Source organism: Delphinus delphis, chromosome 4, assembly GCF_949987515.2.
Source record: "Delphinus delphis chromosome 4, mDelDel1.2, whole genome shotgun sequence".
Lineage (NCBI taxonomy): Eukaryota > Metazoa > Chordata > Mammalia > Artiodactyla > Delphinidae > Delphinus > Delphinus delphis.
This window is the reverse complement of record NC_082686.1, coordinates 402461-428275: the sequence shown is the minus strand read 5'-3', so window position 1 is coordinate 428275 and position 25815 is coordinate 402461. Positions and strand designations below refer to the sequence as shown.

At 48.7% G+C, this 25815-nt stretch overlaps 1 protein-coding gene across 2 annotated transcripts in view; it reads right to left on the bottom strand.

Annotated features, from left to right (window-relative positions):
- Positions 1-6487: 6487 nt before the first annotated feature.
- Positions 6488-25815, bottom strand: part of MCM3AP (minichromosome maintenance complex component 3 associated protein) — a 43848-nt gene continuing 24520 nt past the window's right edge. For both annotated transcript variants that reach the window (XM_060010188.1, XM_060010189.1), the window contains 13 exons: positions 25490-25642; positions 23762-23959; positions 21903-21971; positions 21684-21818; positions 19731-19884; positions 14947-15205; positions 14631-14728; positions 13413-13803; positions 12044-12301; positions 11437-11566; positions 9473-9679; positions 8051-8201; positions 6488-6772 (listed from right to left, as the gene is read on the bottom strand). In XM_060010188.1, the coding sequence (XP_059866171.1) occupies positions 6614-6772; positions 8051-8201; positions 9473-9679; positions 11437-11566; positions 12044-12301; positions 13413-13803; positions 14631-14728; positions 14947-15205; positions 19731-19884; positions 21684-21818; positions 21903-21971; positions 23762-23959; positions 25490-25642 (2362 nt within the window). In that variant the 3' untranslated portion in view covers positions 6488-6613. The remainder of the gene's footprint in view (positions 6773-8050; positions 8202-9472; positions 9680-11436; positions 11567-12043; positions 12302-13412; positions 13804-14630; positions 14729-14946; positions 15206-19730; positions 19885-21683; positions 21819-21902; positions 21972-23761; positions 23960-25489; positions 25643-25815) is intronic.

The following is a 25815-nucleotide window of genomic DNA, read 5'->3' as shown; positions in this document are numbered from 1 at the left end:
AACTGACAGGAGAGAGCTGATGGGAGGGCAACTGACAGGAGGGGAGATGACACCAGAGAGGAGCCGGCAGGAGAGGGGCTGACGGGAGAGGGGCTGACGGGAGAGGGGAGACGGCAGGAGAGGGGCTGACGGGAGAGGAGAGACGGCAGGAGAGGAGAGCCGGCAGGAGAGGGGCTGACGGGAGAGGGGAGCCGGCAGGAGAGGGGCTGACGGGAGAGGGGAGCCGGCAGGAGAGGGCGGGAGAGGGGCTGACAGGGGAGGGCAGTGCATCTTCAGGCAGACCGAAGGCTCTGCCGTGGGGCTTTCGAGGTAGCGGTGCCAAGCACCTCCTGGCCCTGGGAGGGAGCCACTCTGGGAGAGCTTGTGCCACTCAGAGAGAGCCCTGAAGTTTCGCGGTCGCGGCGAAGTAAATGTGGAAGGCCTGGACTGTAAAGGGAAGCGAGAGGAAGATGGAGAATGTGCTGAAAGGACTGGGGGTAGGTGGGGTGAGGATAAAGTGACCGCAGGGTGTGCAGCAGGAGCCGGGGGCTCCGCGGAGTTGGAGGAAACTGTGCGGACACTGAGGTCCCAAAGGCGGCTCTGTAGGAGCTCACGGACAGCCCCACCATTTCTTCGTCTTCCGCACAGAAACCCTGACATCAGGTCACAGCTTCCCCAGTTAGGTGAGTGTTTCTGGGCCCGTCCCTTGAGTCCTATCCCCGTGCCATGAACCCCAGCAAGCCAGGGGGCAAGGGGGGATTTGCAAATGAAAGCACACATACACCTTCCCCTAGTGGAATATCAGGCTGTTAGATGGTCAGTAAAGGACACTTGCCTCTCCCTATCCCAGTTCAGAAACCAATGAAGAAGACGCAGCAATAAGAGGTTTGGATATCACAATACCAGCCTTGCTACAGAGAAGAAACTAGTTTGGAAGACACGGCTTAGATGGACGATCAAGACGGCTAGCTACTTCCACCTCTAAATCAGACACATAGACCTCCCAGCCTCTGGACCAGGGGGACAACTGCAGCTTCCACAGAGCTGTCCCACCAAGCACCATGCAGCCAGGTGCCAACAAGCAGGTGGATGCCTGTCAGCCTACTGACCCCAGAAAGTGTACCCAGAGGAGGCTGAGCACGGTCAACCCTGTCTGTTCTCCTAAATTCACCAATTCACACTTCCCTGGGAGAGGGAAAAAGGCTGGAAGTTTTTCTCCAGGGACGTCCCTCCACTGTGGAAACACGAAGCATGGGAATAAGGGCTCCAGCCTACATGGACATCTCAAACTCTGACTCTGGTCAAGCTAAGGGAGGAAATAGGTTTCGCTTGGAGCAGAATTTGAGTTTTGATATTTTACTGGACTGGACTTTTTATGAGCAAAACAATAATCCTCTTTTTAAAATTTCTAAGATGGGGGGCTTCCCTGGTGGCGCAGTGGTTAAGAATCCACCTGCCAATGCAAGGGACACGGGTGCGAGCCCTGGCCCAGGAAGATCCCACATGCTGCGGAGCAACTAAGCCCGTGCGCCACGACTTCTGAGCTTGTGCTCTAGAGCCCGCGAGCCACAACTACTGAGCCCACGTGCCGCAACTACTGAAGCCTGTCGCCTAGAGCCCATGCTCCGCAACAAGAGAAGCCACGACAAGGAGAAGCCCGAGCACCGCAACGAAGAGTAGCCCCCGCTCAATACAACTAGAGAAAGCCCATGTGCAGCAACGAAGACCCAACACAGCCAAAAATAAAGAAAGAAATAAATTTATAAAAAAAAGTTTCTAAGATAGGAAAAACCTATAAAATCTATCTGAGAATCACAGATAAGAGTTTCTAGGGAGAGTCATGAGAAAAAATAATGCTTCTCTCCACTTGCACCCTACCAATTCCTGCTTGTCCAATAAACAGGACACGGAAGACTCTGAGGTTTTTGGCATGGACAACTGGGCATATGATAGTGTCATTTCTAAAGTACAGAAGAAGGTTTGGGGAAAACTTTCAACTTAGATTAGGAACATGTTAAGACAGAGATGCCCATTAGACATTCAAGTGGATAGGCTGAGTAGACAGGCTGGTATTCGGGAGAGAAGACAGAACTAGAGAGAGAAACTTGGGAGTCGCCTGTTTTCAGGTGATGTTTGAAAACATAAGGTTGGATGAAATCAGCTAGGGCGTGAGTGTTCCAAAGAGAAGAATTTCCAGGATCAGTCCTAGGGCACCAACCATTTCCAACCTAGAGGAGGAGGAGTGGCCAGAGAGAGGAAAAAAACTAGAGGAATGTGGAGTCAGGGAAGCCAGGTGAAGACATGGTGATCTGTGCGGAGATTTTAAAGGGATTGTAAAATGAGGTCTGAGAATTGGTGACTAGGTGTGGCAAGACAATTTACTGGTGACTGACAAGAGCAATCTCAGGAGATGTGAGAAGAAAAGCCCAGCAGTAGTTAAAAAGGCAGGGGGGGTGGGATTTCCAATTAAACATGTCAGACTGAGCACAGGTATTGACTTCCGTTTCCCACCTAAACCCTACTTACATAAAGTAATAAAAGAGACAAAAATGCATAGTAGTGAAAGAATGGGAGAGGAAGCACCAGTAAACGAGGGAGGTCAACAAAATTGGAGAGGCCAGGAATGCAAGGAGGAGTACTCACTGCCTTAGCAAGCCAGAGGAAGCTGCAACCCACTGTCGGGGTGAAGCCACTGGGGAAAAAGACCATTCTTGCCCGTGAGCCCCAGGAAGGTGCGGAAGTTAGAACTGGTGTAAAGTTTGAACAAGAAGCAATCTGACAATAGACCCCTTCCCCTACCTGGACAGAAGCCTGCAGCAGTGGAGTCAGAGCAGGTGTGAACTCAGGCACAAGACATAGCTGAGGACCACTGAAAGCAGGGTGTTGAGTGAAAGTCTCCACTGTTGTGGCAGTTCCACTTCTCCCACTCAGCCGTATAGCTCCGGGCAATAGGAGGATTTCTCTGGAGCAAATGGCCCTCCCCCCAAAGACCTCCAAACATTGGCCCCTGGGACCCAGTGGAAAAACAGAGAAGCCTATCAGCTGGCAGGCTGTATCTGTTGGCACAGAGCTTCCAGCAAGCTCCTCAGAGCCCGATCATCAACATGAGCCAAACATTTGAGGAAAACCTCTACCACGAAAGGCAACGAAAAAGGAAATTTTTTTTTTTTTTTTTGGCTGTGTTGGGTCTTCGTTGCTGCGCGCAGGCTTTCTCTAGTTGGGGTGAGTGGGGGCTACTCTTCATTGTGGTGCGGGGGCTTCTCATTGCGGTGGCTTCTCTTGTTGCAGAGCACGGGCTCTAGGCGCGTGGGCTTCAGTAATTGCGGCACGTGGACTCAGTAGTTGTGGCACATGGGCTTAGTTGCTCCGAGGCATGTGGGATCTTCCCAGACCAGGGACCGAACCCGTGTCCCCTGCATTGGCAGGCGGATTCTTAACTACTGCACCACCAGGGAAGTCCCGAAAAAGGAAATTTTGAGAAATGGAGATGATTGAAAGTCGTAGAAGAGGACTTTGATGAAAACATGTCCTCACAGAGATAGATGGTTCTTGTTTCATGAGTGCAACATCCTGACATACTCTTTCCCTCCCTGACTTATTTTTTTCTGTGCTTATCACCAGTTAGCATACCAGATGTTTTGCGTAATTATCTTGTTTATTGTCTGTCTCCCCCACTAAAATATAAGCTCTGTGAGGGCTGAAATTTGTTTCATTTGTTGCTATATCCCCAGCACCTGGAATAATGCCTGGCATATGGTAAACATTCCAAAAGTATATACTGAATAAATGAATGAATTAATAGGAGTCGTCTCTAATAAGAAACATTAAGAAAAAGACTCTCAGAAATTAAAAATATGGCAGCAGTTTAAAATTTTTTAAACTTTTTTAATTGAAGTATAGTTGATGTGCAATTTTATATGTTACAGGTGTACAATATAGTGATTCACAATATGGTAGCAGTTTTAAAATCACTAGAACAGGGAGATAGAGAAATTTTAGAATAGTAGAATAAAAAGATAAAGATATACAAAAATTGAAAAGAAAATTGGAGCATCGATACAGGTGGTCAAACATCTGAGTATTAGGAGTTCCAAAGGGAAACCGTGGAGGAGAAAATTGTATTAAATAATTTCCAAAAATTCCCAGAATTGGGGAAAGTTTTCTGGATTGAAAAAGCATGGGAGAATATTTTCTAAAGATGCCTGCAAAATCTCCCATCTCACATGCTCTTTTACAATGTGGTCTTACCACTCATCCCCACTGAGAAATAGGACCTGTGTCCCGTCCCTTTAATCTATAACCAGATGCTTGTAACCAATACAATGAAGTGGAAGTGATCCTGCACAGATTCCAAAGCTGGGCTTGCATTTCGCTCACTGGGGCACTTGCACTTGGAGCCCTGAGATGCCATGTGAGAAGTCCTATCTGAGGCCACCTTGCTGTGAGGAAGCCAAGCCACGTGATGAGGTCACATATAGCTACTCAGGTCGAAAGCCCCAGCTGAGCCCCTAGCCAACAGTGCAACATCACCTGCCCGCTATGTAAGTGAGCTGTCTCAGACATCCAGCCACAGTCAAAACTTCAGATAACCACAGTCCCAATACCTGCATTCAATACCTGACTGCAACTGCATGAGAGATCCCAAGAGAAAGCTGCCCAGCCTGTCCTTCCCAAATTTAAGCTATGGTTGGGGTAGTTTGTTACATAGCAAAAACTACTGGAAAAAAGCACTACAACATGCCGAGCACAATAAATTCGGCAGGGAATAGGGGAGGCAAACCAATACGTCAAGCATGTTGTTGAGAAATTTGAGACCACCAGGGATAGAGATGATCTTTAAAAAAAAACTCCCAGTAACAAAAAACAAACAAAAACGCACAGGAATAATTTCCAATGTAAAATTCTACTTCCATTCAAATGATGAATCTAACATAAGGGTAGAAATAAAGATCTTTTAGATATGCAAGCTTGGAAGGCTCTAAAAGATGAGCTCCATCAAAATGAGAAAGCAGACCACAGAAGAGGAAGGTATACGACTCAGAATCCAGGGGACGTCCAAGGTGGCACAGACGGGGGATTTCCCAGCAGTTCATTTCCAGAAGAAAATGGAGCTAGCATATTACCTGAGGCACCTGAGTGTTGGGAGGAGCTTCACACTTAGCGAGGAGAGGTTTGGGTGAAGTAGTGCTAGGAACACAGAAAACCAAGCAAATGAAAAAGCAAGACAGTTGACTCCAGGTACAACGGAAAGTTGTCCCTAAAGGAAATGTAATCATAAACCAATACAGGGCTCGACACAAACGGTATTAATATAGTCATACTGAACTCTGAATGCAGATTTCAGCTAACATCTTAAATCGTTTTGGGAGACTAGTGGGAGAGGAAATGTAGTATGCGTGTGTGGGTGATACACGTCGCAGAGAGGATAGTATGAGAGCTAACTCATTTTCTATTGTAGGAAATCAACAGATGTCTAAAATTGAGATTAAGAAATAGCATTACTTAAGTCTTTACTGATAAACATTGAAGTTAATCACTGAAGAAATCCCTAAGAGTTGATGAGTGTTTGTTCTGGCGGATGCAGGGTTTGGCTGGTAGATGTGGTGGTGGTAGGATGAGCAAGTTCTGTTCCTAGTGCTTCTTTTTTCTCAATGAAATAAGAAGCAGGTCATCATCTAGGAATGTTGTAGATTTGAAGAGAATAAGAAGATATGAAATAGTTCCCTCAGAGACTCTAGGGGATGTGGGATATAGTAGGGAGATGCTGAGTGCCAATTTAAGACTGATGGTCATACTCAGCATCAAGTCTGTTAATACCTCTTTCTGTATATGGCTCAAATGTATCCCTTCTCTCCACACCAACTGCTAGCAGACTCAGGATTATACCCTTCTTCTTTCACCTGGACAGCTGCAGCATCCTCCTTTCGAGATCCATTGCTTGTCTTACTGTTGTTCCCCATATGCAGTTTTTGAAACAAAATGTGACCAAATCACTTCTTGCCTAATATCCTCCAATAGCTGATTCCCATAGCACTCACAGTAAAGCAGCAAGGGTCTCGGCGGTCTGGCTTGGCAGTACTACCAAACTGGCACCTCCAGGTTTTCATCACATCCTCTTGGGTATACCACTGCACTCCTCTCCAAGAATTCTGCTCTGTCCTCTGCCCAATCCCCTTGTCTCCCCCTGCTTCCAATGCAGGCACATGCCCCATGCCTCAGAGAGCTATGTACATATACAGTTGGCTCAGTACATCTGTTGGCTCTCTGAGGTGTGAGCTGGGCAGGCCGGGTGGGCAGGGTCCCTGCACCTTATTCATCCCTGCACTGATTTGGCACATCAGGGACTGCAACTGTTGCTAAGACAATGAATGACCACCGTTACACACTGAAATGTAAGAGCATGTGTTGGTGGACAACAGTCAGAAGAGATCATGAAAACAGGTACGAGTATCAAAGACATTGCACAGGAGAAAACAACCTTTCATTCTGAAAACTGAGGAAGACCTCATTGGATATTCCAGTGGTTTATTTTTGCATGATTAATAATCACATTCCAACATGCATCAAGCATCTGAGAATAACATTATTTTGAGTTAAAAGAACATCTTCTAGACCCTCTCTCAGGTCCAGCAGCTCAAATGTCCGCCATGTCCAGTAGTGCAGAGAGATGGAGCTCAGAGGCAACGTCCTCTTCCCTTGAACTCCGGATCAGCCTTTCTAGGCGCTTCAGCCGTTCGGTCACAGACGTGCCTGTTGCCTCTGACATCTGCAGTTGCTCCCCTGTCCTGTCATTCTATTTGAACAAAAAAAGAAACCAAAAATAGCTTTGGGATACCCACGAGCCAAAATATATTTTCTTTAAAGGCACTGGATCTGACTCGCGTTAGAAACCTCTGCTGGGGCCTGCTAGGCTCAACAAACCCCTCTCTTGGCATCTATCACACATCCTTCCAGCCCCTTCCAGCATATACGCGTACAGCTGCCATCCTCTGCCATGGAATGTTTCCTCTTCTGATTCTTTATTTATATTTTAAATTTTCCTTTTCTGGCCGTGCCGCATGGCATGTGGGATCTTAGTTCCCCTACCAGGGATTAAACCCAAACCCCCTGCACTGGAAGCGCAGTCTTAACCACTGGACTACCGGGGAAGTCCCTCCACTTCTGATTCTACCATGAACAACTTCTAGTCGTTTTTATAAGAAATCGTTGTCAAGAGCTATGAACTATGCCATCATATGTATTGTAATTGCTGAACCAGACTCTCATCTTTGGATGTTTAGTTTCCACTTTCATGTACTATAATTAATGCTACAGTGAACAAAAATACATTCACTTTTGTCATCAGTAATTTCTTTAAGGCAGAATTGTTAAGTCAAAGCGTACAAATATTTTTAAGGTATCTGCCAAACTAATAATTGGAAATAGTATGTCATCTTAATTTGTTTTTCTCCGCAATTGAAGGGCTTCCTAAAAGCCAATCCAGGAGCATACATTTTGCCTGTCCAGCATTATACATATAAACTCTGCTTTTGTTTCTTTTATCACTGAAGGAAGAATGGTGAAGTAGAAAGACCTTGAGCTTCGGAGCCAGCTGGGTCTGGCTTTAAAAAGCAGCTTTGCCACTGACCAGCTGAACACTCTTGGGTGAGGCCCGTGACTTCTGTGAGCATACCCTCCTCATTCATTAATTTTCCTCACGGAAAATTAATACCAGAAGGGAGGTCCGGGTGATGCCAAAGCTTGGACAGTATGTGCTCCATAAACCGAACCACTGTTGTCACCTTTGTTATTCTCCTCCAAACTTTACTGCACGTCAGCATAACATGGTTATGGGTTTTGTTCAGTTCTTAAGCATGTTTCAATTCCATTCTTCATTCATTTCATAAGCAGAAACTCGGAATTAGTTGGGCCACTATAATACTGACAGATTAAGTTTAAGAAAAGATCTAATTTAAGCTAATAATTTATTGGTCATCATGACCTCATACGATGACTCGAGACATTACTTTTTTCCCAGTCATTCTCTCAGTTGTTAAGTCTAATATAAATGCCAAATGTACTCTCTTCTCACCCGAAGGCTAGTAGTTGTAGATGTTTTCATCACAGGTTCGATAGTCTGAGGCAGAGACACCAGAGTCTGAGGAAGGTAGAGTGGAAGGGAAGTTGAATCTGTACATGCTCCCGAGTCCTCTGACAACCACTGCTGAAGTTGATCTTCAAACCTGAAACATTTGAGCATTAGGAAGCAAAAATTTAACTGTCACTCACTTTTCTCCTATATATGCTTTAAATTTTTTAAAGCTCTGCTTTTTACTAAGGGTGGAACTAAGTTATGACATCAACTAAGAAGCAAAAAAGCACTGTTTAAAAAAATTTAGTGTCTTCTCTTTAACTTATAAAACTGATTTATATTTAATGAAAAAGGTGGCATTTATCCAAAACAACTGCTTTTTAACACTACTTGTACTTCTCTCACTTGGTTTATCTTCTCTGGCTTATTTTGCTATGATGTGTCTATAATTAATTTGGATCTCTTTGGATTATCCAAAATGTATGGATTGCTGCTTTAGTTTAAAATTAACCCAAAATAACATCGCACTGATACCTAACATACTCCAGAGCTGTCCACTCCATGTACTTGTTTTTTAAAGAAACATAATCTGGTCCAAACTGCTTAAATGATACAGACCTAGGAAAATCTACTTTTAGAAATCATGACACATTCATTCACTCTCCCAACACATATTTATCAAGCCTCCCCCAAATGCTAGGCATCATTCTGGGTACCAGCGACACAGCACTGACACAGAACAGACAAGGCCCAGCTGGAGGCAGCTGACACTCTAGTGAGGTGAGACAGACAAAGGAGACGTCCGAAGACGAGAAAGACAAGGCAGAGACATGGAGACAGGGAGGACTGGTGGGATGGGTAAGGAGGTCCTCACTGAGGAGATGTGAGCAGAGGCCAGAAGTGAGCACAAGGTGGGCCAAGGGGAGGGGCTGACCTTGCCTACTGGCTGGACACGGAGGCTGCTGGAGAGGACAGGGCAGGGGGAGGCATGAGGACGACAGTGGAAACTCCCTTCTTGCCGTCTCTTCTTTCTCAGTAAAACCATGAACACGGGTGGTGGGAGAGGCAGAGGGAAGCCCTGCTCCATCCAGCTCCTGCATAGCCGCAGTGTGGGAATGCCCCAACGCCCAGGCTGGCCAGACGGGCAGAGCGTGCCAGCCACGTGCCACAGAGGCTTATTTAGCCAGCTACACTCACTCCCCACTAGGAGACTCGGGACTTTCAGTGATAAACAATCAACGAAACCGATTTCAAATAATAAAAGTCGAAGGCACACTATCGAGGGCACTGCCTGTCCTCAAAGAGCTTATCCTTCACACGTCTGACCTGCCTTCTTTTTTAAACAGTCTCGTCCCTGGGATCCTTGCTAACCCAGCATGAAGCGGCCTAAAGGACAAAACGAACCCCGGAAAGGGGCTTCACCTCTTGCTCTCCTCTTTCTCCAGCAGCAGGCTGCTGGACAGACACTGGGCCAGGAGCTCCTGGGCAGAGGCTCTGTGCATCAGGTTGTCGGTGCCGGGAATCCGCCCCTCTCGGCCGCGCTTCACACCTCTCTTCCCTTTGCGGTGCCCGTGAAGTAACGGAGTGCGAAGCTTGTTTGCAGAAGGATGAAAAGATCTTATCCCCAAACTGTAAGTACACGTTTTGAAATGCTTACGGTCAGGAAGGAGGGAGAAAGGGCTCCTCTGGCATCAGGTAGAGTGCGGTGCTTCGGGGTCGGGCACAGGCGCAGAGGAAGGGCAGCCTCTGCCTTGCAGCAGCTTCCCCTCTCCTGGGCAGCAAGGCTCCCGAAGCTTCTCTACTCTGAGTTTTGCTTCCCATTCCAGGGTCATCAGCAGTCTCTGTTTTTCCCTAATACTGGCAAGGTTCTTATTTTTCATGTAGCTCCTAAATCCATGTGGATTTTTTTTTTTTTTTTTTGCTGTGATGCGAGGCCTGCGGGATTCTAGTTCCCCGACTAGGGATTGAACCCAGGCCCTGGGCAGTGAAAGCGCTGAGTCCTAACCACTGGACCGCCAGGGAATTCCCCTGGAAGTAATGTTTACAGCAGCGGGAGATGCGGGTCTAATGCTTTTTCTAAACAGAGGCCGAAGTCTGTCCTCTCTGCACTCATTTCCCACATTTGGCGTGGTACTTTTACCACATGTGGTTCTGCTCTTGCCCTTTCCATTCTGGCCCATTTGTCTACTGTAACTTTATAATGTTTTGAGCTCAGGCTGAGCAGACCTTCCCTGTTATTCTTAGTCAACGTTTTCTCAGCAATTGCTACACATTTTCTCATCCTGATGAATTCTAGAATTAACTTGTCAAGACCAGGCGGAAACATCCTTTTGGGCTTTTGATTAGAAATGCCCTGAGAACTGACATCTTTATAGCATTGCATCCTCCAGTCAGCAAAGCCTAGCCTGCCCCTCATTTATTCAAGGTTTTCTTTGCACCTTCAGGGCTCTGAGAATCCCCTTCACAGGGGTTTGGTGCCTCTCCTGGTCAGTTTGTGTCCATATGTTCTAGATTTGTTGCTGCTGTGAATGAGAATTTCTGTACACTGTAGGTTGATCTGTCTGGTCACCTTGCTGAATGCTGAACAGTTCTAAGGGTGTGACTGGCGATGATCCTGAACTAACAGTTTTACTGTCTGGAAATAATTGGTCCTCCTCTCTTGATATTTATGCCCTAAACTGGGCAGGGTCTCCAGGACAACAGTGGACAGCAGTGATGTCAGGGCAGCTCAAGGCTGGTTCTCACTTCAGTGTTTCTGATGTTTTACCGAGAAGCATGGGGTTTGTTAGTAGTTTTATGGCAGACAGCCCTATCAAGCTAAAGAACTGCTCTACCCAAGTTTCGTAGGAAATTTTATCAGGAATGGGTATAAATTGTTTTCTTGGAGAGGGAGAAGGAATGGGTATAAATTTTAAGGAAAACTTTTCAACACCTAGTGAAATGACCGCTTATTTTTCTGTTATGGCAGCAAATTACACAAATAGTTGTGTACTACTGTTAATATTGTATAGCATGGTATAAAGCGAGCCTGTGAGTTTTTTATGTACTGCAAAACTGCATGTGCTAACACCTTACTTAGTATTTTTGAACCAGGTTTGTAAGTGAGATCAGACAACAGCTTTCTTTTGTCTGCACTCTCCTGGTTATGTTACGACTTCAGGGTCAGGTTTGTCCAATAAATGAAATGCGATGCTTGTTTCCCTCTGCTCTACAACAGTTTCTACTACATGGGAATGATCTGTTCCTCTAGCATCTGTCGGAATCTCCCCACAATGGGCTGGATTTCATGCATAGGATGTGAATTTCTGCTGTATACTCTGTTAGAGAATACAGTTCACTCTCTTGGTTGTGGGATGACAGAAACGCACACTGAACACAGATCTCACCGGCTCTGACTCAACTGTAGCTCCTTCTGCGTCTGCATTCTGGCTTGTTCCCACGACAAAGGAACGTCGTAGTTTTTCAAATGGTTTTTAAAAAAATACACACATATCTGACCATCTTTAGTCAGTGCCTCTGAGAAAACGATACAAAAATAAGAAGAGAAAAGAATATCAAAAGAGCAACAGGTGACCACTTGATGTCTGCTTAAATTCACTGACTTAAGGACTAGCCCTTCCGATTAAGGTCACACAATTATGTGACTCCCATGCTTGAGCTACATATGCTCCAAGTTTCCATGGGTCATTCACGGTCCAGAGAGGCTCACGTCCAGACCTGCATGGCCAGTGTGACTACTCAGAGAAGTCTCTCTAAAGCCAGCCTTGGGGGCCCATTTCAGGGAGATGAATGCAGGCTCTCCTGGAACCTTCGCAGCTCTTCCCAATGTTTATAAGTCACCTGGAGATCACTGGCTTGGAGAGGTAGCCCTAAGCAGAGGAAAGGCGGGGACCCGCAGGAAGGAAACAACCATCAAGTAAACATCTTCCTTTGCTGAAACCGGACCAGGAAAGTCTCCTGAGGAGCCGGCCCATGGCACCAAGCACTAACTACCTGATGTGACGGGAAGCCTGGGGGGTGTCCAGTCCCTCAGCCTGTGGTTGATGCACAAGGCGATGATGTCATCCCACGGGATCTCAGCAACTGAGGGCCGCGCCCCCCGGCCTGGGGAGGGGCTCCCGCTCTTCCACCTGCAGTGCGTGCCGCGGAGCAGGCTCTCCACCTGGGACTGCAGGACAGGCTGCGTCTGGAGAGAGCTGGGGATCTGGGAGGCGTACTGGACAACCATGGAGCACACGGGGAGCCAGGGAGCTGGAGAGAAAGCGCCACAGGAGTCACAGACCGTGGTGCAAATCTACATGCCATGTTCTTCACTCTGTATTTTCCTAGGAAAAGGCAACTCTGTAGCCGAGAAGTCTGCCTTCAACTCTGAATACAACAGAACCACAGCTGTTAAGAAAAGAACATCTCCCTCCCCACATCCAGGTAAGGGATGCAGCCACCCAGGTCAAACTTCACAACAAAGGGTCCATCCTAGAGGCTCTGACTGCACAGGCCTGCAGGTGCATGCAGGAATCCGTCTCTGACCAAGCACTCAGGGACGTCTGGTCCCAGAGGCACGGGCTTCTCTTGGGGAGCCCCGACCTAGCTCACGGCAGAGGATTTGCGCAGTGCAGTTTATTCCCCATTGGGTTCCTTCAGTAGCAAATGTCTGTTAGACCTACTGGAGAGTGCACCTCAAAATTCAGAATGAAGCCTGAGGCCTCTGTTCCAATGGTCTAAAGGAGAATGGCCCTGCTAAGGCCATGTGCTGCGCCACGTGAGCACAAACAGCCTTGTTCCCTCCTAACAGCATCAGCAAGGGAAGGGGCAGCCTCCTCACAGCACAGGGACCCATAAAGTCCGCGTGAGAACAGCCTAAAAGCCTCACTCGGGCACAGCCGGAGCCACAGAACGAGCTTCTTTGACAAAGAAAGAACACTGGTGTTAAAGCAGCACTGAGTGCCGTGGCCCCAGCAGAGCCAGCAGCGTGGGGACAGGACTGCACAGTCCCCATGCCTTTGGCTCCCAAATGCCATGGCACAGGCAGGATGGGACCTGCTGTTAACTGAGGAGTCCCAGGCCTTGGGTGCAGCACTCTTCCTGACACCTTCCTCCCGAGACTAAACAGATACCCACAGACCGCTCAGATGGTGGTGAAGGGCCAACAGGGCTCACTCCACAGAACCCCAGCTCGTCCTGACTCCTGAATCCAAAGGCAAGTGCGGACGGGTGCAGCATGGGGCCGGGGTGCCCGGTGGAGAAGGGCCACCTCACACTGGTGCCCAACACCGGCCAGGGAGTCTCTACAGCAAGAAGGAGGCGGGGAACTCGGCCGCAGCACACTGCTTCCCAGCCAGTACCCCTCAGCACGAGCACGCACCTCCCGGGGGCGGAAGGTCCATCTGTGGGAGCTGGAAGCCAAGGATAGCCTGCCTCAGCCAGGCCAGGTGCTCCGGGGTGTTCCAGTGAAGGTGAGGAAGCAGCCGGCTGCCCCCTGCCTCGGCAAACTCAGTGACAGGCCAGGACAGGTCACAGAGCTGCTCGGAGGACACTACAGAGGCCAGGAAGCTCAGCACGCTGTTGAACAGTTCGATGACGGCACTTGGCTCCTGCGGGGCCAGGCCGCCTAGCCTCCGCTCTCTTCTGTCGTGGAAAAACCGGCCGCTAAACTCCCGGCTAACCCCGTCTTCCACGTACTGAATGAGGGTCTGGCAACAAAGGTCAAGGGCACAGGGGCAGTGCGAGACCAGCCACTGCACAGCCTGCGAAACCTGAGAAGCAAAGACAGTGGGGAGAGATCTGGTTCAACAATGCACGCTGCTTTTCAGGAAGAGATTCCTGAAGGCGCCCCTCCCACAGCTGCCACAGCAGGTGCCACCGGAGCAGCAGCCTCTCAACCACACCAGGAAGGGGAGCAGAAGCTTCCACTGCAGTTGAGTTTGGTCTCCCAGGGCCCTGGAGACCCACACAGCAGGGACCCCGAGAAGGGCTCCCGTGCCCCTCGCCCCCGAGGAGCGTGGCCTGAAGGACCGCCCCGGAAGGGCTGAAGGCCCAGGGGAAACCAGCCCTACACATCCTCTTCACCTCACACAGAAAAGGAAGCCACGTCTTCCCGTTCTTAGAAGGACTCACAGCTTCACTACGTGCCTGGATGCTTTCACATCCTGTAGTTATCTTTCCTCCTGTACTTATTACTTTTATTTTAATTCCTGGCACTTCTTTGCCTAAATGTAATTATCAGCACAGACTTCCTTTTTTTAAGGAAACTTCTGATAACATTATTTCTTCATATTCCAAGGACAACCACTTACAAAAATAATTATACATCTGACCGTCAGATACAAGACATGAATTGTCATATTTTAAATCCATAACAACAAAACCTCTAAAAAAATTTACACAATTTAATTTATTGCCAATAGCAGGACTGTGGGCAAATTTTATCTTTTATTTTGATTTCTGCTTATATTTTTAGAAAGTTTCCTGTCAAAACATAAAATTAAAGATGCAAGCAGTAACATACACTAAATTCAAGATAGAGTGAAAGGGAAAAAACTGAAAATATCTTGTCGGACCTTTAAAAATGATAAAACCTTACCTTAGTGGTGCCTTGTAAATCACTAATGGAATCAGGGATCTCAATAACGGTATAATCTGAAATCAGCTTAGCTGAAACCAAATCCTGGAGCATCAGACCTTTAAGACAAACAGACGTAGGTCACCTGTCTCCTGGTAGAGGTCTGCAGGCCAGCAAAGGCATCTCACTGCTCTGACCCTGCCCAGCCCTGCCCCCAGTCACTGCAGCAGCTGCTGTCACGTGACTCCGGACACCACACTGCCAGCACTTTCTCATACCTCCGGCTCTACCCACTTATTTAACATGCCAGCTCATAAATGGAACTGCCTTCACACACCAGCTTCCACTTCCTTCTCCACGGCGTCCCCTCCCGGGCTGGACACAAGAACCACCAGCGGAAGCGCAGGCTGGAAGGGCTTGGCCTGCAGGAGCTGCTTGATCTGCAGCAACGCCGATAGCCAGTACACGTCCTCCTCCGCCACGTCCTCGCTCTTCACTTTGGGGGGAAGCAGCAGCATAAGCCCGCTGGCTCCCAGGAGCTCCTTCTGTGTCTCCGCAGCGTCGAGGGCACAGTCGCTAAGAGCACCGTGGGCCACCTGGAACGGCACCCAGGCCATCAAGATGGGTGCACCAGGGGACAAATCAACAGTGAGCTTCGGTCCCAGAGTGAGCAGAGCCAGATGCTCACCTCACGCCGTGAGGCCGAGAATTAGTACGGAAATTAGTCATAGGTAATGCAGCCTCTGGCTAGACTTGTGTTGGAGCAATTTAATCTTAACAGTTACCTCAAACAGGCTTGTAAAAAAACGAGTAAGCCGGGACTTCCCCAGTGGCTTCCCTGGTGGTTAAGAATCTGCCTGCCAGTGCAGGGGACACGGGTTGGATTGCTGGTCCAGGAAGATCCCACATGCCGTGGAGCAACTAAGCCCGTGCACCACAACTACTGAGCCTGTGGTCTAGAGCCCATAAGCCACAACTACTGAGCCCATGTGCCATAACTACTGAAGCCCACGCACCTAGAGCCTGTGCTCCGCAACAAGAGAAGCCACCGCAATGAGAAGCCTGCACACTACAATGAAGAGTAGCCCCCGCTCGCTGCAAATAGAGAAAGACTGTGTGCAGCAACAAAGACCCCATGCAGCCAAAAATTTTTAAAAATTAAAAAAAAAAAAAAGAAAGAAACCCAAAGGAAACAGATACCGCATGGCACATAGAAAACTTATGCAAAAATCCTCATTTCCTCTGAGGATGCCTCTGGAAACAGTCATAAGATGATATGAAAAAGTCAAATAAGAACAAGAAAAAGGAAATCAATAATATATATATTATTAAAAACTCAATAGAACATTTGGAATACAAAGTCAAGGAAATCTCCCAGAAAACAGTATTAAAAAACAAGAGAAAATGGGATAGAAAGGATTAAGAGGCTCAGACGCTCAACTGATGAGGCCAACATCAGTCTAATAGGAGTTCAAGAAAGAAGAGAATCAATGAGAAGGAAAGTGGATGTCATCAAGATGCAAAAACGTCAGTCTCCAGCCCACAAGGACCCACCAGGCCCAAACGATGAAACGATGAGGGAAGGAAGTCAGCACCAGGGCCCCAGGGACAGAGTGCAGGCTTCCAAAGAGAAACAAAGTGGACCACAGGGAAAGGAACAGAACAGTTTCAGACATCTCAACAGCAAAGCTGGACGGCAGGTGACAGTGGAGCAAACTAGAAGGAAAATAACTTTCAATCCATAATTCTACAAACCTAGCTAAACTATGAAGCAAATGTGAGAGTAAATACATTTTCAGACAGGCAAGAATGCCAAAAATTCTCCTCCCACGCATTCTTCCTTTGGAAGAAAGTGGAAAACGTGCTCCATCCAACAAGAGACTAAACCAAGAAAACATCATGCTGCTGCTGCCAACGGCAGCACCGCGTAAGTGCTTGATGTGTCGGACTGCGCTCTGTATGTATAACTCACTTGGTCCTCAAGGGTCCCTGTGCACAGTGGCGCCTCGGAGCAGCTGTGTGGCCCCAGGCTATGTGTTTTGGCTCCTCCCTCCCTGGCAAAACCGCATCATGAGTAAGAGCACTGACCCACAGGCGGCGCCCGGCCACGAGGGCCAGGGCTAGGGGTGGAAGAGCGGGACCGAGCTCTCGGTCTGGAGGGCCTGGCGGAAGCCACAGCGTGGGACACGTTATCCGCCTCAAGGGGAGCAGGAGGGTGGCACCTTCTCAGAGGAAGGGACAAGGTGAAGTGACAGAACACTTAGGAAACTCTATTGAGACACGCACAGCCCATGTGCCGGCACATCTGGGTGATATTAACGAAAGATGAAGATAAAACTACTTAAGTAAGATAATGAGACAACTACTACTTGCAAAAAATAAACAAATGTCGTCACAGAACACTTGCTGGTTCCGGGGCAAATAGCTGTCACACGGCACGCGCGCGCATACACAACACACGCACCCACATGGCCCCACTTGCTGAGATAATATAAAGTAATGATGTAGCCACCTGGAAGATGGGGAGGCTGAGAGGAACTGGGGTATTAAGAGTTCACGCCTCCCACAGTGGGGTGTGCAGCCCCAGGATGGCCCCCACGATGCCACCTCCTCGTGCTGATGTCCGTGCACCGTCACCTGCCCTGAGTGTGAGCTGGGCCCAGTGACACGCTTCTAACGGTATCAGACAAACGTAATGGGGTGCCACCTCTAAGATTAGGCTACAAAGAGATTACGCCAGCTTGCTCAGCTGATGGCAGCCAGCTGATGCCCTGTTGTGAGCTGCCTCATAGAAGCCCACGTGGCGTGGCCTGCAGGGAAGTGAATCCTGCCAACAACCACGAGCGTGAGCTTTCCGAGGAGACCAGAGCCCTGGCCTACATCTTGACTTACAGCTGGTGAGGAATCCTGAGCCAGAGGGCCCATCTAAGCCCCACCTGGACTTCTGCCCCACAGAAACTGTGAGTAACAAACGTTTGTTATTTAAAGCTGCCACATTTGGATATTTTTTGTTTTTTGGTTTTTTTGGCCGTGCCGCACAGCACGCGGGGTCTTAGTTCCCGAACCAGGGATCGAACCCAGGCACCCTGCAGTGGAAACGCAGAATCCTAACCACTGGACCGCCAGGGAATTCCCAAAGCTGCCACATTTGGAGATAACCTGCTATGTAGCAATAGATAACTAATACACATATTTTAATGCAAAGTCAGCAGAGAACATCTAAAGTGGATAAATAAGAGAAATGGCAGTGTAAGGACATGATATGGATACAGGACAGAAGTCAAGCCTTGGGGAAAGGAGCTAGAAGAAGGGGCAGGGGCTGCAGTTTCTCATCATACATCATGTGGTGCCATCTGAGTTTTTAACTACATGCAAGTATTATTTTGACTTAAAATTTTAAGAATAAAGGCAAGAACAAACTAATTGTCCAGTAGGTGAAGTCTGACTTTGTCATCATAGGAAAAAGGGAAGAACACGCCCCAGGATGTTTCTGTTGCCTCTGAATGGTGAGAGCTTAGATGGCTCTTACAATCTTCATACTTCCTCTGTATTTCCTTATGTTTTTAGTTTTATATATGTATTACTTTCACGTTTAAGAAATACAATAAATAGTATTAAAATGGAAAGAAACAAACAAAAATTCTATAGTCAAACTACAGTTTGAAGCAGTTCCAAGGACAGGAGGAACATGCCCTACGGTGCCACATGCAGATGTCCGGGTGTGCCATGAACGTGCCTGTCAGGAAAAGCAGAGGTCAGGCGTGGAGACTTCAGGTCAGGACACAGTGGGCAGGGCCGCTTTCACTGGGCCCTGCTCTGAGCGTGCCGCCGGTCATGATCGCCACACTATGGGAGGCACCAGGCCCAAGTCGGACAGGTGGCCACAGCAGCAGCTACCAACACCAGGTCTGCTCAACATTGAAGCCCACACTTCCTGCCCTGCACTGCTATTTTCTAAGTAAATAAAATATACATCTGGTTTTACTTCTGAACACACACAGTAAAACCTCAAATTCATTTATGCAGGTCTGAATCTAATGAGGCAACAGGTTCTCATTAAACAAGTATCTCTCAGGGAACCAATTAAGCTCAGTATTGCACAAATACCTATAAAGAACAAAAATTAGGGACTTCCCTGGTGGCGCAGTGGTTAAGAATCTGCCTGCCAATGCAGGGGACATGGGTTCAAGCCCTGGTCTGGGAAGATCCCACATGCTGTGGAGCAACTAAGCCCGTGTGCCACAACTACTGAGCCTGTGCTCTAGAGCCCACGAGCCACAACTACTGAGCCCGCGTGCCACAACTACTGAAGTCCGCGCACCTCGAGCCTGTGCTCCGTAACAAGAGAAGCCACTGCAATGAGAATCCTGTGCACTGCAACGAAGAGTAGACCCCACTCGCCGCAACCAGAGAAAGCCCACGTGCAGCAACGAAGACCCAATGCAGCCGAGAGAGAGAGAGGAAGAAAGAGAGAGAGAGAGAGAAAGAAAGAGAGAGAGGGAGAGAAAGAGAGAGGAAGGAAGGCAGGAAGGGAAAGGAAAGAAAATTAGAACTTATAATCAAAAACTGAGGACAACTTTAATGTAAAACAAAAACAAGTAACCTGAAATGCCCACTACTGAATCTAAGTGAAAACTGCATAGGATTAAAACACATTAGTCTTTGGTAAGACCTGATATATCAGGAAGCTATTTAACAAAGATTTCAGCAGCTGACAGACCATATGAGATGCAACAGCCACTGCATTTTTTTGTAATGCTCTGTCTCATCCCTCTTGGGTTAGTTACCAGAGGTCCGTGGAATTCAGGGCTTCTGAATTATAGGTGAACATATGGACTTCTCAGGATTGTTCTGGGTTTTCACCAAGTTCTCAAAGAGAGGTCTGTGACCCAAGACAGTTAAGACTCACTGCACTCCCGAGAATCTAGCCTGGTCTCTCACACCAAGGGGTGTGCATGGGATGTCGTCAAGACGCAAGGAGGAACCGATACGACACTTGCTTCTGAGCCTCCCACATTGTTTCAGGGCCCTTCAGGGAAGTTATGTGACTCCAATCATGTCTGGGAGTGAGCGCAAATGAGAAAATCACAGAAGTACATGCACTAAGTGATGGTCACTCACCTTGACGCACACACTGACAGAAACTGTCTGATTCCCTTTGCTGCTGAGAGTGTTAAAGAGAGTGAGCGTCTGAATCCCACCAACATCACAGTACGTGTCATCCACTGAGCCATCATCTCCTGTGAACTTGACTTTTAACCAGTTTGCTAGAACTCTGTGAATAAAAGAAAATAACACTTGAAGGAGAGTCTAATCCTAAATTTGAACTACAAAGAGAAATATTACACAGATGTAAATACACAAACACCAAATCTTACTATAAAGGTGATCTGAACTAATAAACAGGCTGTGATTTTTTAAATGGAGTTAGGAACTCTACTGGGTTATATATTTGAGAGGACACTCATTCTAATGTGATCTATGATTATTTATTTATTTATTTATTTATGGCTGTGTTGGGTCTTCGTTTCTGTGTGTGGCCTTTCGCTAGTTGTGGCAAGCGGGGGCCACTCTTCATCGCGGTGCGCGGGCCTCTCACTATCGCGGCCTCTGTTGTTGCAGAGCACAGGCTCCAGACGCGCAGGCTCAGTAATTATGGCTCATGGGCCCAGATGCTCTGCGGCATGTGGGATCTTCCCAGACCAGGGCTCGAACCCATGTCCCCTGCATTGGCAGGCAGATTCTCAACCACTGCGCCACCAGGGAAGCCCCATGATTTATGATTTTGAAGCACTAAGAAAAGATTCTGAGCAACAGAAAAGGTCCTTAGAGTTTACCATACAACCCAGCAATTCCACTCCTAGGTATATAACCAAAAGAACTGCAAACATATGTCCACACAAACACTTACACGTCAATGTTCACAGAAGCGTTATCATAATAATCAAAAAGTGGAAACACCACAAATGCCCATCAACTGATGAACAGAGAAATAAAATGTGATATATTCATGCAATCAAATATCATTCGGCCACAAAATTAAGGACTAATATATGCTACAACATGAATGAACCTAGAAAACATTATGCTAGTCATAGAAGACTACGTGTTTTCGGCTTCTATTTGTATGAAATGTCCAGAATAGGCAAATGAATAGAGACAGAAAACAGATTAGTAGTTGCCAGGGGCTGCAGGTAAGAAGGGATGGACTGATCATGGGCATGGATTTCTTTTTAGGTGAAAAAGTGTTCTGCAATTAGATAGTTGTGATGGTTATACAACTCTGTGAATATACTAGAACCAGTGAAATGTACACTTTAAATGGCAGAAATTTATGATATGTGAATTACATCTAAAAAAGAAAAGTAACATGTTCCATAGTTGCTTTAAAAGTATGTTATCTGGGGCTTCCCTGGTGGCGCAGTGGTTGAGAGTCCACCTGTCGATGCAGGGGACGCGGGTTTGTGCCCCGGTCCGGGAAGATCCCACATGCCGCGGAGCGGCTGGGCCCGTGAGCCATGGCCGCTGAGCCTGCGCATCCGGAGCCTGTGCTCCGCAACGGGAGGGGCCACAACAGTGAGAGGCCCGCGTACCGCTCAAGTATGGTTTCTGGAAGCAACTTGGTTACAAGAAACAATGCCATGTCAACTTTTTCGATTTCTTTTTAAAAATGCCAGAAGTTTTTTACCTAAGGAAAAAATGGAACTATAGCAAACAAACTAAACTGTCTTCCCCAAGAGTCTAAAATGAAGCAGGCTCTCATCAACATACCTCAGCACAGCTTTAAGTCACAATCAAGTCTGAAATGTTTTTGGACAAAGACTGTTGCCAACGATACAAAATAAAAATGTGAATAATATAAAGCGTCAACTTCAAATAACAAACAAAACAGCCTGCAAAGCTGAGCATCAAAATGAAAGCAGGCGTCAGGGGCCCCAGGAGGAGAGGAGCACACTGGGCTGACACCCGGCCACCCCCGTGTGCAACACTCAGCTGCCAGATGCTCTGGAGAAGTCACCCCGCCTCCCGGCCGCTTGCTGAGCATCTAGCCCCACAGGGGGAGACCTGCCTGACCTGCCAGGACTCCCTGGGGACTGCTCTTCTCCATCAGGCAACACCAGCACCAGCTTCCAAAACACGCGCTCCTGCCGCCCCGGGAGGTGCTCAGCCACGAGAGATGGCAGGTCCAGGGGTGCCCATGCCGCGTCACTGGAAGGGACAGAGCACCACAGGTGAGCCACCACGCGAGCCCCCAGCAGCAGCAGCATACACGGCGGGCGGGGGGTGACCAACCTCAGCAGCTGCTGGTAGAAGTGCTGAACCTTCATCTGGTGTGCCACCTTGTTTCTGAGACACCTTAACCTGCGAAGGAAGAACCACACAGAGCCTACGTGAGGCCCACTCAGCACCCACCGAGGAACCTGATAAGCACTTAGTGATGTTCTGAGTGCGAAGTAATTGGTTAGTGAGTGTCTCCCAGTAGGGAATACTTAGGAGACCAAGAAACCTTTGCCGATAGAGACACAGTTTAGTCAGAGGACTTGTTCATTCCATAAATATCAAGCAATTATCTACTGTGTTCCAGTCATGGCAGATTAGCAGTAAACAGACAAAAATCCTGCCCCGCTAGAACACACGCCTTGTAGGGAGAGAAGGGCCTCTGTTAGTGGGTGGCGTGACAGGCGCGGTGGGCAGGCTGTGGACTTACACAGGGTGGTCAGAGGTGATATGGGAGCAAAGACTGAAGGAAATAGCGGCGCCAGCATGTGAGTTCTGGGGGACAGGCCAGACCAAGTCAGGAGTGGGCCTGGCAGGTACACAGAATGAGCACAGGGAGAGCAGCGGGGGCAGCCAGAGCGCAGGGTGGGGGCCACTACGAAGGAACTCAGAGAGCAGCCCAGGGACGTCGACAGGGACGTGAGGCGACCTGACCCTGATGTGGTGGTGAGGACACCAGGGTGCAGGGGTCAAGGGCGGAAGCCAGCGGACGGGACAGGTGGCTACGTGAGAGGGGTTGGTGGTGGAGGTGGTGAGGGTAGAGCCGCAGGATGGTGGATCTGAGTCCAGGTGTGACCCAGCCCAGGGAGGACAGGCTGGCATGCTGTGAGCCAGAGGAGGCACCGAGTGCAGCAGGCCAGGCGAAGACTACGTTCCGATGTTGAACTGGGGGCGTGGGGGAGAGGCCTCGGCTGGAGATGCACGAAGCGAGCTGTCAGTGTGTAGGATGGAGAAAGATTACCAGGGGAGGAGGCAGAGGGGAAGAAGAGGGGCCGGCGGCTGTGCTGGAGGGAGGGGGAGGGGACAGAGAGAGGGCCGTCCTGACACAGGTGACACAGCCAGGACTCCAGGAGGCAGCGGGCCAAGGCTGAAGGCCCCAACACGCACAGCACATCAGACACAGGCCAGCACCATCACCACCCTGCTTGCAGACGCAGGCACAGGACGTGGGGACGTGGGCAGCTACACAAAGTTTGTTAGAGGCGTGGAGCTGGTGATAGCCCAGGCGAGGACAAGATGTGCCTCGAGACCCCAGCAGGGTGGGCTGCCACTGCGCCTCTGTGTCGTCTTCCTAGGCCCCCACTGGGAGGCTCCTCTCCAGAGGCGACAGCGGCCTGGTCTGAAGAGAGAGGCCGAGCCCTGCATGGCCAGGATTGGGCAGCTGAAGCCAGGACCTGGGCAGGGAGCCGGGTACATGCGGGGTGGCCAGGAGGAGCGGCAGGGAGGGCCATGCGAGGGGACACAGGGAGGGGGCGTGTAAGAGAAGAGACCTGACGGCAGGAGGGGGAGTCGCTAAAATGCTGCCGCCGCAGACCCAGGGTAGCAGAGGGGTCGGGGTGGGGGTGGGGGTGAGGCCAACACGGACCTCTGGCTCCACCACTGAGAATGGACACGATGTGTCCTTAAGCTACGAAGGCAAGGAGGAAACAGGTAATTCCAGGGAAAATTCGATTGGCAGGACCAGGAGTGTTTTAAGGGGAAAAGGCAGGTGAAATCACGGCAGGTAGAGCAACTCTCACTCCGAAAACGCAATCCTGCGTCCGCCTTCACCTCCTCTGACTCCACCCACCTTCCCTGCAAACAGACGCGTTAATCCACACCCTCGATGAAGCCAGTTGGGGCAGGAGGCGCTTAGGAGGCCCTGGGCTGCTGACCTGGTGCAGGAGATGCCCACTCTCCCCGCGTGGCCCAGATCCAGGAGGCCCTTGGCCAGGTTCTCCTCTGCAATGGGGCACTCTGCGCTGGGCGCCAGTGCCCTCAGCCGGTCATTCATGTCCATACAGCAGGGCGCCGCAGGGAAGGCCCGCATCTGGCGCCTCAGTTTCTTCCGGGCTGCGACACCTTCCCTCCACCTAGAGGAGAGACCAAAGTATCATCACTGGGTGTTTTTGCCATGGGGACAAGGCAAAAACATCTCCAGCATTAACATGGGAAACATTTTCTGCCAGTATGTTTAGGTCTTTTTCAGCAACAGTTCTCAAACTGAGAAATGGATCAGAACTGAAACTCAAGGTATGGGGGACGCATGATAACGAATGAGTGGTGGGCAATGAAACTACTGAACTTAAGAGTGAATGCTGAGGGACTTCCCTGGTGGTGCAGTGGTAAGACTCTGTGCTCCCAATGCAGGGGGCTGGGTTCGATCCCTGGCCAGGGAACTAGATTCCACATGCATGCCGCGACTAAGAGTTTGCCCACGCCGCAACTAAGGAGCCAGTGAGCGGCAACTAAGGAGGCTGCGAGCCGCAACTAAGGAGCCCGCATGCCACAACTAAGACCTGGTGCAACCAAATAAATTAATTAATTAAAAAAAAAAGAGCGAACAATCTCTGGAGGCCAACTTGCCAATCTGGACACAAACACAGATCCATACACCCTTTGACCCAGCAGACACCACCGACAGGATTTTCTCTCCAGACATGTGTGCACCTGTGTGAAACGTCTGCACAAGGATGCCACTGCAGCAGTCTTTGTCACAGCTAGAGAGAGAAAGCCATGTGAAAGTCTACCAGTGGGACCAGGCAGGTCATCTACCATGTGCTCTGGCAACGCCACCTCAGTGCACTGACAGCAACGGGGAGAGGCCACCGCGCTGCTGCAGTCAGGTCTCCGCCCTATGTCACAGAGAGTCAAGAAAAGTTTGGCACAGAGTAGGGAACGTGCGCCCACCTCTGCCAACCACCACACAAAGGTCAGAGGTCCTCGTGGGATGGAGACTCATTTCTCACTGAATCCTTTTATACGGCTGCAACTGTCAAGTACACTATTACTTTCTTTAAATGTTATTATGAAATGAATCATTATATAACATATGTAACACATGTACACCCATTTTAAAGACTAATGATAAATCAAACACCCACATCCTTCCATGCAGTGGAGAATGGGTGGCCAAGACCAGCAGCTGATCCCCACGGGCCCTGCTCAGTCACACACCCTCTCATTCCCAAAGGTAACCACTATGCTGGGTTTATGTTTGTTATTTTCCTTCTTTAGGGTTGTACTACTATATATAAATCCAAAACAATCCATTTAGTTTGAATACAGTTTGTATGTTGCACACATTTCCCTAAGAATTGCTTTCTTTCACTATAAATTATGTTTCAGAAATTCATCCATGTGGGCGCATACAGCTATCATTTGGCTTGTTCATGGCCCTCTCCCTGTGTCTAGCACATTGGGTAAACAGCAGAAGGCTACCTATAAATATCTGTTGAAATATAGAGCGGTCCCCCCACCCCAATCTAATTCTTTACTTAGTTTATACCCTTTAGGAAGGAACATGTTACATGTGCATATCATCAGCTGTTTCTGAAAGTATAATCTTTGTCAAAGACTCTCCCTGTATGCATTGATTTTATCTGTAAGGACACGGGACTCACCGCTGGAGATACTTGCAGAAGCACTGAAGTTCCTGGAGGGTCTCTTTTGCAGTCTGGAAAATTTCCTCCCCAAGAAACAAGTCCACCAGGTGTGCACAGACGTCCTCACAGCAACGGGCCATGCGGAGCCTCTGCTCTGTCTCCACTGCACTCCTAGGGAAAAGGGCAATCAGCATGAGACACTGCACCCAAGGCCCCACCCTGAGGGCCTGCCTTAAAAGCATGAGTCCACGTCCTTGATACTGAAATGTAATATCTTTGCTGCAAGGAAAGCTTGAAGATTTCACTTTATATAATGCACAGACATCTGGAAATTCAGAGAAAAA